Here is a 14,426-nt window from a genome sequence, read left to right on the forward strand (position 1 = left end):
AAATCGTGGGCGCTCCCTGGAGGTTTGTAAGAAGAGTTTGGACAGTCACCTGTCTGAGATGGTATAGGTTCTCCTGCTAGAGTGGGGTGCTGGACTAGAAGACCCACAAGGTCCCTTCCAGCTCTATTCTATTCTAATAGCATCAACATCATAGTTCTACTGCCATTCTTGATTATCTTAAAAATATGCCTCTTGTCCCTACTGGAAGTAGCACCTGGCAGACACCTGACCTCTTTCAAAACCTCCTCCTCCTTTCCTAAATTGACATTCCTTACAATTGAACCACCAGCCAGAAGGTGGCTTCCTTTTTTGCAGGCCTTGCTCTTCTTGCAGGACTGACATGTAACACCCGATACACACTTTCCCCTATCCAAAATCTTTGTCTGGCACCACCATCCCCTACTCAATGGATTTATCTTCGTCATCACGACCAGCTTGACCTGCCACCTCAGTATCCCTGTTAAGGTCAGCAAGGGCACCGTATCTTTTATGAAGGGACACTGAGAAAGCTCTGTGTTTGTGGTTCATGAGTCTCGGCCTGCCAGATCCCACGGTTGTCCACACTGCCCTTCTCCTGCAGGATCTTTGCGGTAGAGGCGGCTGATAGCCCAGAGGCTCAGTAGAGCAGAAGGGCTGAGCTGGACACCTAATTTATGCCGGAAGAGCATAGACATCAGAGGTGGGAGAAGTTCTCACCACCCACGGTACCTGTCCAGGTACGTAGCAGTCCTTTCATCGTACAAACCAGGAGACTCAACATGTCCCCAGAAAGCAGGAGACCTTCGCTTAGCTGGTGCTTTTGAAGCTTTCCTTGGAGGCCATCAATTCCAACTTCCTGTCCAGTTGGTCACCTCCAAAGATGGCTACTTTGGCTACTTTTCGAACATATCAATCAACAGGAGCCCAATGTTTCCTTCAGTAAGGCACTCTGGTGTTGTTCACCTTTATTGCCAGGAAGCTTTTTTCTGACTTTATTTTGCAATTATTCCCTTCTAGTGATTTGCATGCCTGGGAGGAAACAATCCGGTCCTTTCAGCTACTGCAGATTGTGTTGACTTTGGAAGTGTGAGCATGGTTGCATCTTGCAAAAACAACATTCATGTTGATGTTTGCCCAGAGACAATGGTGATGTTCTGATGTGGATAATCAGTTGGCGTCTGCCAAGGAGAACCCTGATATTCCTGTGCAGAAAAGAGACCCTTAACACGTGGAAAGAAGAGGTGAGATCCAGTAGATTGCGGGTTGTGTAACATGTCCTTCCCCCACCCCACTGCTGACACCTCTTGTGGGAATTTGAAACCTGGTCTGGATTGGGTCCCTGGTCTTCAGCAGAAGCTCTGCCACTTTCCATTGGCTGGTTGAATCCTCTGAAGGAAGAGCTGCCTCACTATGAAAGGGAGCTAAAAATATCTGGTACAGAAGAATTTTTGAATATCTTGCAGAAATCGCACTTTGTAGAGCAGCAGCTGTGGAAGCTCATTTGGTTGTCCAAGTGACAGACCCCAGGTGAGTTAAAAGAAAGTCTGTGGAGACAATGCCTAAGGCCAGAACTGCCCTCCGGGTCTCCTAGGAATGGTGGGGGGTCCCCACTTGCATGGACATTGCTGGCGTACGGCTTGTCCCAGTTACTCTGAAACTCTGTAGCTGTGGGTGGCTTCCCCCGGCATCCTCTGCAGGTGATGGATGTGTGTATGTAAAAGGACCTTGAGGGTCCTCTGTGGGAAGGGCCCAATTCTCGAGGGTCCTGGAGGAATAACAGAATAACAGAATTGGAAGGGACCTTGGAGGTTTTCTAGCCCTTGCACAAGAAGGAGACACTACACCATTTCAGACAAATGGCTGTGCCATCTCTCCTTAAAAACTGAACCATGACTGGATCCAATATTACTAGGGAGTTGGGGGGTGTCTGTCTTTCAGTTGTTGGAGAAGATTGCTCCTCACCCTTGGATCTCCAGCGGAGGCAATAGCCACAGAGAGGATAGCCAGTTTTTTTTTTCATTTATGTGGATGAGGAGGTGGGGTTGGAGAAGATAATTATGGAGAAAATAAAATCAATGACGACTTGGCTTAGTTGATGCAGCCATGATTTTTTTTAAAAAAAAAAAAACAACAACTTGGGTTTGCTTTTGGTCTGTTTGAGGAGCTCAGCAAATGGCCTCACTGAAATTATGGCTCCATTCCATGCGTTAGACGCAGAGGTCTTGCGAAATTCAGGGATGATTTTAGTGTTTGCTGAGAGCTTCTCGTGTGTTGTGCGGGAACGCAGCCTTTCCTGCTAAAGAGCCACGTGCTGATTTTCACTATGGGAGAGAGCCAACCCCATTTTGAGATGGGTCGTGGTCATGGGGCTGACAATCCATGAGAGAAGACCGTGTTTGCTGGATTGGTGATAGATCTTGTATGAGTGGCAAACCTGAACGTCCGCCTGATTCGGATCCCAGGTCAACCTCTGGTCTGGCCTCCTTCTGATTGGCTTGGACTTCCTGAGCCAGGCTAGTCTTACCTGCGAGGAAGGGGATAATTCTGGGGCTGGCCAGGAGGAGGTCCAGGACTCACCTGAAGCATTAAGACCTGTTGGTGGAAAGAAGCTGTGATCGCTCACCCTCCAGGAAGGACATCCATCTCTGTTGTCGTCGCCAAGAATTGAAGGAAGGATGGGTCGAAATATTGTGTGGGGCTAGGAAAGTGGGCAGATGAGAAAGAAACGCCAAATAAACCTGTTCTGATCTTTTTTTTTGTTGGGACATTAAGATTTATGTCAGTCTGTGAGGAAGATCCATGGAGGAAACAGGTAGAGACCATCTACCAGGAACACGGTTGATGGTCCTCTGGGAGGATGGAAGAACCTTGAAGGTATCTCCAACACTCCTTTGGGTCCATGGCCAGTCCTGACTGATCAGGGGCAGCCAGCTCCTCATGGTCCCTACGGGGCATTACCATGCCTTTCCTGATCTCTCCCTCCCCCTCGCTTGCAGGATGAAGGTCCTTTTCTTGGGGTGTCTGCTGGCCGTGACCCTCTTGGCCGACCCTGCGCTAGCTCAGAGTTGCAAACCCCTACCTAAAGGTAAGAACCATCTAAAGACCTTTGTGTGTTGCATGCACGTGATTACAGGTGAAGTCCTGGCTGTCTTAAAGTCTCATTGGCCCTCTCCCACTCTCCTTGTAGCACTTTCAGTTATCAGCAAACAGCCTCAAACCGATATTATAGCTGTCCCAAAGGTGCTTTTTCCAAAGGTAACTGTGAAGAAGTTTTGCTTCTCATCCATGAAGCTTCTTGAACTGAAGGAGCATCTGGGATGAGAAGAGAAACCTCTTCAAGGAAAAACAAGAAAGTCCAGTTGACTTTTGAAAAAGCACCTTGTGCCAACCATGACCTGGATGATGGAGAATCTCCATAGATGTATAGCACAGTGGCCTGCTCAAAGGGAACTCTGAATTTCAGTGGAAACTGCGGTCACTGTGAGATGGGAGCTCAATGTCTATGTCTTCCAAAAACCTGTCCACTTTGCATTCTGTTCTCCTTGATGGGTGTTCTTTGTTTTTCTACCCCTTACTCCTACACTTTACAGCAGCTGGGTGTCCCCTGGAGAGGACCAAGCCAATAGACAGTAAACTGGGTGGGGGGGAATGGTGTAATTGCCCACAGCACTTCAGGCCAAGTGGATATTTGCTCTCCTGAGTCTGCCCACTGGCTATAATTCCATCACCCACGAGGTCTCCAGTGGTGCAATCTCCCACACCCATTACGAATGTATTTACACCCAGGGATAAATCTCACTGGCCAGAATAAAAACCTGCTAAATGGTGACTCAGTTGAGGTCTCATGGAATCTATTGTGAGGATGTCCAATTCTTCTCATGCCAATTTGCTGCCAAGTGGGGAGGGAGGAAGAAGAGAACCAAGGGGAATCCTCCCCCAATAGCAAAGACATGGAGCATTGCACTCTGTTCACTTTCCTCCACCCATTTCTCAGCCTTCAAAGCCTCCCCGCCCCAACAGTCCCCACAAAAAGGGGCCCTCGTGGCTTTGCACCTTCCCTTCTTCTTCTCCTTCCCACCACCTTCTCCTCCGTTCTCTCCTGCAGATGTAGTGGGGAAAAACCTGGCCTTGAAGAAGCCAGCCCAACAGTCCTCCACTTCAAACGATGGATCACCAGACAAAGCTGTGGATGGGAAATGCATTGGGGAGTGGAGTATAGGCTCCTGCACACACACCAACCATGAAAGAAACCCCTGGTGGTTGGTGGATCTGGGAGAGTCTCGTAAAATCTACGCAGTGATGGTGAAAAACCGCAAGGACTGCTGTGGCCAAAGGCTCTATGAAGCTGAGATCCACGTAGGAGACTCTCGGAAAGACAATGGAAGGGTCAATTATCTGTAAGTTGCTCTGAGGCAGCTGTCGCCAAATGTTTGGGACTTCCCAGTGTTTGGGGCCTCCCACACACAGAATCCACAGCCAGTGTGGGTGAATTTGGGGTGCTGTTGAGTATGAGGTGCCAAGATGTCATGACTCCATCAGTGTGTGGCTTGTGAGATCACCTCCCTCCTTGCTCCCCCAAGGGGTTGGATAAATTCATGTAAACCTAGATAAAGACTGTAGTCTTCTTCAGAGCAGGATCAAAAGACAAAAAAGACGGTAATTGTAGGAGATGAGTAGGCTGAGCTGGAGGGAGGGAGGGAGGGAGGGAGGGAGGGAGGGAGGGACCGGCCAAAGGCATCATCAATCTGCAGTCCCTTCATGCCCACCAGAGATCCAATTCCAGCCCTCCTGGAATTCTTATCTGCCGCCAATTTGCTTTGACTGTTAGTAGTTCAGATTCTTCTAGAGAGGTTAGGCTTGCTATATTCTTTTGAACTGCCTGGACTATTTTTAGGGCTGTCCAAAAATTCAGGATGATGGTCCCGAGAAAGGAATCACACCAATCAATGGATTTTTTTTAAAAAAACCCATTCCTTGCAGAATCACCCCTAAGTCCTCGGCTTAGAATAATTCACGTAGTTTGAGGTTACAACCATGCTGAAAAAAAGGGATGCATGACCATTTATCACACTTATGACCGTGGCAGTATCTCCAAGGTCAGGTGGTTAAATTCAGACACTTGACAGCGGACTCACATTTATGACGGTCGCAGCGTCCCGGAGTCACACGATCCCCTTTTGCGACCTTCTGACAAGCAAAGTCAATGGGGGAAGCCAGATTCACTTAACAACTGTGTCACTAGCTTAACAACTGCAAGATTTCACTGAACAAATGTGGCAAGAAAAGTGGTAAAATGGGGCAAAATTTATCACTTAGCAGCATAAATTTTCGGCTCAGTTGTGATCATATGTCGAGGACAACACGTAGTTTGTCCGACTGGGTTAATATTTTCAGTTAATGGAACATGAGGGGCAAAATGGGGGCCCGGCACCCAGGGGAGCAGGGGAGGGGAGGTCTGGACTGCTGCTCAAAGGGGGTTGCCCTTGCTTCAAGAAGGGGGGGGCTGTGGTTCTCAAGGAGAGTGTGGGGTGACTGGCAGGTGGGGGCCAGGAGTCCTGCTCCCCTAACCTGGCCTCTCTTGCCCCACAGCTGTGACATTATCCAGAACGACAACCCGGGCTCCCTTGTCACCATCTACTGCGACGGACACCAAGGCCGCTACGTCAGTGTCCACTTACCCAGGGACGACGCCTTGACCCTCTGTGAAGTGGAGGTCTACGGCGCTCAGTAGAGAAGCCAGGCCTCGCGTTGGGGGAGATCAGAGCTCCTGCAAAATGCCAATTGCTCTCCAAAGAAATCCAAATAAATGGGCCCCTAAGATGCATTCCTGGGTTTCCTCTGGTCATTCTTTGATTAAAAGGGAGACCTTTGTGTCTGTTTGGGAGATCTGTTCCCTGATCTCCATCACTCCCCCGTGCCCTTTTCAGATCATCTGACCATCTACATTTTTTTTATCTTAATAAAGTAGTAGGTTGTGATCTACTTTATCAAATGCCTTACTGAAGTCCAAGTAAATTACATCCACAGCATTCCTCTGGTCCACTAATTTTGTCACCTGATCAAAGAATGCAATAAGATTTGTCTGGCATGATCTGTTTCTGACAAACCTTTGTTGGCTTTTGGTAATGACTTTGTTTGCCTCTAGGTGTTCGCTGATTCGTTGCTTGAGTATCTTTTCCAAGATCTTCCCAGGTATTGAGGTCAGGCTGATAGGTCTGTAGTTTCCTGGATCTATTTTTCCCCCTTTTTTGAAGATGGGAACTACATCAGCTCTCTTCCAGTCCTCTGGTAGTTCCCCAGTGCTCCAGGATCTTTGAAAAATATAGTTCAGTGGTTCTGAGATCACGTCTGCCAGTTCCTGGAGAACCTTGGGGTGTAATCCATCTGGTCCTGGTGATTTGAACCTGTCTAGGCTGGACAGGTGCTCACTTACCATTTTCTTGCCTATCTTAACTTGTGTTTCTAATCTGTTTTTTGCGGTACTGTTTTTGATAGCTTGGACTGTTTTTCCCCTGTGTGTAAAAATGAGCTGAGTAGTTCTGCTTTCTCCCTGTTGCTTGTCACCTTCTTGCCACTTTCTCCCACTAATGGACCAATCATTTCCTTAACTTTTTTCTTGTTTTTTACATGCTGAAAAAAACTTTTTTTGTTATTTTTGACTTTTGTTGCAAGCCTTGGTTCATTCTGAGCCTTAGCTATCCTGACTTCATCTTTGCAGGCTTGGGGTATTTGCTGATATTCTGCCTTGGTTATGTGCCCTTCTTTCTACTTTTAATATTTGTCCTTTTTGTCTTTCAATTTATCAGAGAGTTGTTTATGCAGCCATGCTGGTTTCTTTTGAGAACTGTTATTTTTCTTCTTCATTGGTATTGTGGTAGACTGGGCTTTTATTATCTCACTTTTCAAAAGTTCCCAAGCTTCTTGAGTTGTTTTCCCCTTGAGGATTCTCATCCATGCAATCCTTCCCAAGGTCTCTCTAAGACTAAGTTTATTAAAATTAGCTCTCTTAAAGTCCAAGACTCTAGCTTGACTGTGTTCTATTGCTTGTGCTTCCATAATGTTGAATTTCAATATTGCATGATCACTTCCTCCCAAGGTTCCTGTGGCTTCAACCCCTTCTATCATTTCATCACTGTTAGTGAGAATTAGATCCAAAATGGCTAATCCCCTAGTTCCCTTCTCTACTTTTTGGGTGACAAAGTTGTCTGCTAGGTTTGTCAGGAATCTGTTTGATCTTCCACTTGGTGCAGAGTTTGTCTCCCAGTTGATGTCAGCGTAATTAAAGTCCCCCATTACTATTGTGATGTGCTTCCTACATACCTTAGTTAACTGGCTAGGAAAGAGTTCATCTATTTCCCCTGTTTGGTTGGGCGGCCTACAGTATAGTATACACCTATGGCAATGTCAATTTTTCCCCTTTTATATTGACCCAAATGCATTCAGTTTTCATCATTGTTGTGCTCTACATTTCTGTAGAGATGTAGTTAATTCTTATATAACTTTAATTTGGTCTGTTTCTTTTAAATAATTTAAATCGCTCTAGCTGTTCGTTCCATTTGTGGGTTTCATCCCACCAAGTTTCCGTAATCACAACAATATCATGTCTGCCCCCATTTAGTTGAATTTCTAGTTTAACCTGTTTAATTCCTCATACTCTATGTCTTGGTGTATAGACATTGCAGTCCTTTTTGACTGACCCTGTGTTTACTTTCTACATAATCTGTTTTGCGCTTGAGTTCCCCTACTTCCTTACCACCTGTTTGATTAGTGCACATGCTGTGGCACACACAATCAAAAGATTGATTTTCCTTGACAGCAAGGTTGATAGTCTTACCCGCACAATGTTACAAGCACTGATAAGCCTATTAGTTTTAGACTGCTGGGGTGGTCAGAAATGTTCTGTATCAATGAACTCTTTGTCCCACACTGTTTAGTTTAAATGTTTCTTCAGAAAATCTGCGAATTGAATGCCAAGTAACTCAGTCCCTTTCTTTGATGGATGCAAACCATCTCTTCTGTACAGGTTTTCATGCAGACATCGTGGCTAATATAACCAAAGCCTTGCCCTTTCCACCACCCCCTTAGCCACAAGTTGAACTCCACTATACGGTGGCCTTTTCCATTTTGTTCCTTATATACAGGTAAAAGCTCTGAAAAAGTAATCCTGCAGTCTATCCTGGTAAGTTCCTGCCCCAAGCTCTGGAAATCATTCTGCCCAGAGAGTACATCTTTTTGGGAGAGATCATTTCTGCCAAGACATACAACAACGTACAAGACACACAACGTGAAGAAAAGAAGAAACAGGGGAGACATGATAGCAGTATTCCAGTATTTGAGGAGCTGCCACAAAGAAGAAGGAGGGGGTCAAATTATTCTCCAACTGCCATTCTTGACTACCTTACCTGGTGCTTTTGAAGCTTCCCTTGGAGGCCATGAAGTCCAACCTCCTCTTCAGTTGGTCACCTCCAAAGATGGCATTTGCGCTACTTTTCGAACATATCATTGAACAGGAGCCCAGCGTTTCCTTCAGTAAGGCACTTGAATGTTGTTCACTTTTATTGCCAGGAAGCTTTTTATTTTTTTTACTTTATTTTGGAAATATTCTCTTCTTATATCCTAGTGATATGCTGGATTGGAAGGAGGCAATCCGGTCCTTTCAGCTACTGCAAATTTCGCTGCCTTTGGAGGTGTGAGCATGGTTGCATCTTGCAAAAATAACATTCACGTTGATGTTTGCTCAGAGACAATGGTGATGTTCTGACTTGGAAATCAGTTGGCATCTGCCAAGGAATGTTCCTGTCCAGAAGAGAATCAGTTAACAAGTAGAAAGAGGACATGAGATCCAGTGGAATGTGGTTTGTGTAACAGGCCCTCCCCCCCATTGCCAAGACCCAGGAGTATGGGGGAAACCACTTGTGGGGAATTTGAAACCTGCTCTGGATTGGGTCCCTGGTCTTCAGCAGAAGCTCTGCCACTTTCCATTGGCTGGCTGAATCCTCTGAAGGAAGAGTTATCCCACTAGAAGGGAGTTAAAATTATCTGGTACAGAAGAATTTTTGAATATCTTGCAGAAATTACACTTTGTAGAGGAGCAGCTGTGGAAGCTCACTTGGTTGGGCAAGTGGCAGACCCCAGGTGAGTTAAAAGAAAGTCTGTGGAGACAATGCCTAAGGCCAGAACCGCACTCCCGGTCTCATGTGAATGGGGGGTCCCCACTTCCATGGACATTGCTGGCGTAGAGCTTGTCCCAGTTACTCTAGAGCTCTGTAGCTGTGGGTGGCTTCCTCCGGCATCCTCTGCAGATGATTAGTGGGGAGGGTGTCCAAGGACCTTGAGGGTCCTCTGTGGGAAGGGCCCAATTCTTGAGGGTCCTGCAGGAGACCAGAACGTGTTGGAGAACATTGCTCCTCACCTTTGGATCTGCAACAGAGCCAATAGCCACAGCGATGGTAACCAATTTTTTATTGATTTATGTAGACAAGGGGGTGCAAAAGATAATTACGGAGAAAATAAAATCAATGAATAGTTGGCTTAGTTGATGCAGCCATGATTTTTTTTAAAAAAAAACACACGAGTTTGCTTTTTGGTGCGCTTGTAAAGCAGAGCAAACTCCCCCATTCCATGGATAAGATGCTGTTGTAATGTGAAATTCAGTACTGACTTCAGTGTTTGCTGAGGGCTTGTCACGGGTTGTATGGGAATGCAGACTTTCCTGCTAAAAAGCCGTGTGTGGTTTTCCGCTGTGGGAGAGAGCCAATAAAATACGTAAGAGAAGACCACGTTTGCTAGATTGGGGATGGATCTTGTAGCAAAGCAAACTTAAAGCTCCACCTGAGTGGGGACTCAGGTCAACCTCTGGTCTGGCCTTCTTCTGATTGGCTTGGACATCCTGAGTCAGGTTAGTCCTACCTGGGAGAAAGGAGATAAAACCAGGGCTGCCTGGAAGGGGGTCCCGGGCTCTCCTCTAGCACCTGTTGGTGGAAAGAAGCTGTGGTTGTTCACCTTCCAGGAAGGACAAGCAGCCCTTTGGTCATCCCCGAGAGGTTGAAGGTGAGTAGCGGGGAAAGAAGGAAAAGCTAACCCCTGGGTGAGGGGTAGGTGAAATTATGAGATAGACTGAGAAAGTGGGCTGAGGAGAAAGAGACGCCGATAACACACACACACACACACACACACACACACACACCTTGAATTTTTCAATGGGATCGGTCTCAGCATGTGAGAAAGGCCTGGTGAAGAAACAGTCAGAGGAGCAATTTCAAGAATGCTCTTGATGGTCCTCTGGGAGAATGGCAGAACCTTGAAAATACCTCCAACCCCCCTTTGGGTCCATGGCCAATCCTGAAGTTCAGGTGTGTTGAGTAGAGGAAGCCAGCTCCTTACCACGCTTTTTCCTGATCTCTCCCTTTCTCACTTGCAGGATGATGTTCTTCGTCTGGGAGGGTCTGCTGGCCGTGACCCTCTTGGCTGGCCCTGCAGCAGCTCAGAGTTGCAGGCCTCCACCTGGAAGTAAGAACCACCTAGAGACCTTTGTGTGTTGCATGTGTGTGTGGATAAAGGTGTAGTCCTGTCCATCTCAACATCCAGTAGTCCTCTGCCAGTCTCTCCTCTTAGACTCGTAGCACCTTCAGATACCAACACATACCATAGTTGGTTGCTCAAAGGGCCACAAGATCCCTGAACTTCAGTGCTCTGTTGCACAGCCATTGTCGGGTGTCCTTGGGAGCAGGGACTTCAACGTGTATGTTTCCCAACCAAATGGGCACTTGGGCGTTATGTTCTCTTTGCTTTTCTAACCCAAACTCATACGCTTCAGAACATCTGGGCGTCCTCTGGAGACACTTGCAGAGGACCAAGCCAATAGAATATAAACTGGGGGGGGAGAGATGTAAGCGGGGCAACTGGATATTTGCTCTCCCTAATCTGTCCAGTGGCTGCAGACCAATCACCCACATGGTCTCCAGGGGAGCAAGATCACGTGGTAAGCGGCCACTTGATATAGACTTCACTGAATCTACTGGGAGGATGCCCAGTTCTTCTCTTGCCAATGTGCTGCCAAATGGGGAGGGAGGAAGAGGAGGCCGAGGGGTTCCTCCGACGATAGCAGAGGAATGTAGCACTCTGCTCAGCTCACTTCTTTCAACCCATTTCCCAGTCTTCAAAATTCATTCCTTGTGCCACCAAAATGTTGCCCTCTTGGCTTTGCACCTTCCCTTCTTCTCCTCCTCCTCCTCAGCACCTTCTGCTTGAAGGATCTCCTCCATTCTCTCCTGCAGACGGAGGGGCAAAGAACTTGGCCTTAGGGAAGCCAGCCTACCAGACTTCCAACTTCCCCTATGAGAGCACTGGATCACCAGACAAAGCCGTGGATGGGGACTGCAACGGGACCTGGATCCATGCCTCCTGCACCCACACCAACCTGGAGAGAAACCCCGGGTGGTTGGTGGACCTGGGACAGTCTCATAAAATCTACGCAGTGGTGGTAGCAAACCGCAAGGACTGCTGTGGCGAACGACTCTTTGAAGCTGAGATCCACGTAGGAGACTCTCTGGAGAACCATGGAAGATCCAACCCACGGTAAGTGGCTTTGAATCATTCATCCCCAACTGGGATCCTCCAGGTGTTTGTGGCATCCCACATACAGAATCCACAGACAGTGTGGGTGATTTTGGGGTGCTGTCGGGTATAATGTGCCAAGATGTCATGACTCCATTGTGGGGAGATTGTGAGGTCACCTCTCTCCTTGGTCTCCCAGGAAAGACCTGATACCACCTGGCTAAGTTGTGGTCTCAATTAGTTTGGGGGACTGTGTGAATGCCACCCGATTGTTAATTTTTCCTATCGTTTCTGTTACAAATCGAGAACATGGGTTCCTTCAGAACTGGGCTAAGTGCATGAAATGAGGCCACGTGGCTGTGGTGGAAAAGGAGCTTTCTGCGCTTGGATTTTGTTTTGGTCGCTTCACCGCAAAAAAAGATGTTCTCCTTTTTGGCTTCCAAAGGGTTTTGGGAATGAAAACAATAAATTAGGAGAAGACAATGGGACACACAGGTGGACCTGATCATTTCACTGCATTTGGAGAAATGGTTGGGTAAGGGAGCAAAAGAGAGATTTTAAGTTATGGGTGAATAAATTGCTCAGATCTGGGATTTTATTTATATATTTGTTTATTTGAGTTGATTAGCTGCCCATTTCCAATGGACGGATCTGGCCAAGATAGCCATCCAGGCCAGGGACAAAACTGAGTTGGAGAATTTCACCAATTTGCTTTGACTGTTAGTAGTTCAGATTCTTCTAGAGAGATTAAGCTGGCAATAAGCCTGTATAATCTTTTGAACTGCCTGGACCTCTTTATTTCTCATGATTGACAGTAGGCATTCTTCAGAGCTTGATCCAAAAAATCAAGACGACGACCTTGAGAAAGAAATCAAAAGTTTTTAAAAAAACATTTCTTCCTCCTATAGTTTCTCCAACTAGGTTAATATTTACAGTTAATGGAACATCAGAGGCAAAATGGAGGCCCAGCACCCAGGGGAGCAGAGGGGAGGTCTGGTTTACTGCTCAAAGGGGGCTGGGCTTCAAGTGGGGGGGCCCTGCGTTCTCAGGGTGAGCTTTGGGTGACCGGTGGGGGGGGCAAGAGGGCTGCTCCCCTAACGTGACCTCTCTTGCCCCACAGCTGTGGGATTATCCTGAACACCAGCCCAGGCTCCATCACCACCATCTACTGCAATGGACAGCAAGGCCGCTACGTCAGTGTCCACTTACCCAGGATTGACTACTTGACTGTCTGTGAAGTGGAGGTCTACGGTGCTCAGTAGAGAAGCCAGGCCTCGCGTTGGGATCTCCTGCAAAATGCCAATTGCTTTCCAAATAAATCCAAATAAATGGGCTATGATGATGCATTCCTGGGTTTCCTCTGGTCATTCTTTGGTTAAAAGGGAGGCCCTTGTGTCTGTTTGGGAGATCCATTCCCTGATGTCCATCACTCCCCTGTACCCTTTTCAGATTATCTGATCTATTGATCCCCAAGGGGTCCCGTGTAACCAGTTTGTCTTTTGAGGACTCCTCAGGGATGGAGAGCCAGATATTATTTGTCGAGTTTCCAACCTCTGCTGGGAACTGAACTTACAGACTTTTACATTTAAGAAGATGATTGTGTGTGCCTGTAGAAGAATGGAGGGATGGAGGGATGGAGGGGTGGGTGGAGGGATGGGTGGGTGGGTGGGTGGGTGGGTGGATGCATGCATGCATGGATGGGTGGATGGATATAAGAATGGATGGAAGGATGCATGGATGGGTGGATGGATGGATGGATATAAGGATGGGTGGATGGATGCATGGACTCACTCACAGACCTTCACACTTAACAAGACTACTTTATATGCAGGACATTAGGTTTAAGAGCGACGGAGATCCTGGTGCTCAGTGATGTTACAGGAAGTTGTGTATCACACTTCCTTCAGAATGTTAAGTACCATTCAGCTTCTCCTGGTGATCAATGAACCCAAAGACACCAGGGGGGACACACGCTGTGCAAAAACAGAGAGGGTGTCACCTAAGCCCCCTTACACAGGGGCAGGACGTGGCCCAACCTCTTGTCTCCCTCCTTGAGAATTGAAAGGAAGGTGGACTGACTGTACGTGCCGCTCTGAAAGGGCTTCGGAGAGAATTGCCTGAACGGTGAGCTTGATCAAGAAGCTCAAAGGTCTCTGAGTGTGGAAAAACACCTGGATCACCTTGACAGGACAAGGGTCACCTGGAATCGAGTTCAGCTGTGGGGATCCGTCCTTTTTTTACAAGGGAGCTTCGGGACTGAGTTAGTCCAGGAGCCTCAACTGTACAGGAAGTGAAGTCCTTGGTGCTCTCTGAGCTTATTTATTTTATTTTATTTTATTTTATTTTATTTTATTTTATTTTATTTTATTTTATTATTTATTTTATTTTATTTTATTTTATTTTATTTTATTATTTTATTTTATTTTATTTTATTTTATTTTATTTTATTTTATTTATTTTATTTTATTTTATTTTATTTTATTTTGTTTTATTTTATTTTATTTTATTTTATTTTATTTTATTTGTTTTCTATACCACCCTATTCCCGAAGGATTCAGGGCGGTTTACAGGGCAGCATATAAAAGACAATATAAAAAGATAATATAAAATTAAAATGAATTAAATTAATTAAAGCCCAACAATTAAAACAATATTAAAAAGCTAAAACCCCTTCAGTCCAGGCCTGATAGAACGAAAAGCCAGGTTTTCAGGTCCCGGCAAAATGAACGCACATCGGGGGCGGTCCGGAGTTCCACAGGTAAATCATTCCAAAGGGCAGGTGCGCCCACAGAAAATGCCCTCCCTCTGGGGATCACCCGCCGGCACTCCCTAACCGGCGGCACCCTGAGGAGGCCCTCTCTATGGGAGCGCACAGGACGATGGGAAGTTGA

The 14,426-nt window shown here is 46.5% G+C and overlaps 1 protein-coding gene across 5 annotated transcripts; it reads left to right on the top strand.

The window, feature by feature from the left end:
- Positions 1 to 1,085: 1,085 nt before the first annotated feature.
- Positions 1,086 to 12,880, top strand: LOC310637472 (fucolectin-like). Of its 5 annotated transcripts, none has more exons than XM_083357918.1 (5): positions 1,086 to 1,220; positions 1,443 to 1,506; positions 2,976 to 3,064; positions 4,085 to 4,376; positions 5,569 to 9,109. In XM_083357918.1, the coding sequence occupies exons 3-5, from the start codon at positions 2,977 to 2,979 to the stop codon at positions 5,708 to 5,710; spliced, it is 522 nt and encodes a 173-aa protein (XP_083214044.1). In that variant the 5' UTR covers positions 1,086 to 1,220; positions 1,443 to 1,506; position 2,976; the 3' UTR covers positions 5,711 to 9,109. The 5 variants fall into 5 exon arrangements, with proteins under 5 accessions (XP_083214044.1, XP_083214043.1, XP_083214045.1 ...); XM_083357919.1 differs by lacking the exon at positions 1,086 to 1,220 and adding an exon at positions 2,752 to 2,853 and having other exon boundaries at positions 1,282 to 1,506; XM_083357915.1 differs by lacking the exons at positions 1,086 to 1,220; positions 1,443 to 1,506; positions 2,976 to 3,064; positions 4,085 to 4,376 and adding exons at positions 10,400 to 10,488; positions 11,256 to 11,556; positions 12,656 to 12,880 and having other exon boundaries at positions 5,724 to 8,508; positions 8,600 to 9,114.
- The last annotated feature ends 1,546 nt before the right edge of the window (positions 12,881 to 14,426 follow it).

Source organism: Vipera ursinii, assembly GCF_947247035.1.
Source record: "Vipera ursinii genome assembly, chromosome: 3".
Classification (NCBI taxonomy): domain Eukaryota; kingdom Metazoa; phylum Chordata; class Lepidosauria; order Squamata; family Viperidae; genus Vipera; species Vipera ursinii.

Excerpts from the sequence above, each read along its gene's own strand:
- LOC310637472 (XM_083357916.1), top strand. The coding sequence starts at position 10,401 with ATGATGTTCTTCGTCTGGGAGGGTCTGCTGGCCGTGACCCTCTTGGCT. Across the intron at positions 10,489-11,255 it reads TTGCAGGCCTCCACCTGGAA|ACGGAGGGGCAAAGAACTTG; the intron begins GTAAGAACCACC and ends TCTCTCCTGCAG. Across the intron at positions 11,557-12,655 it reads CATGGAAGATCCAACCCACG|CTGTGGGATTATCCTGAACA; the intron begins GTAAGTGGCTTT and ends CTTGCCCCACAG.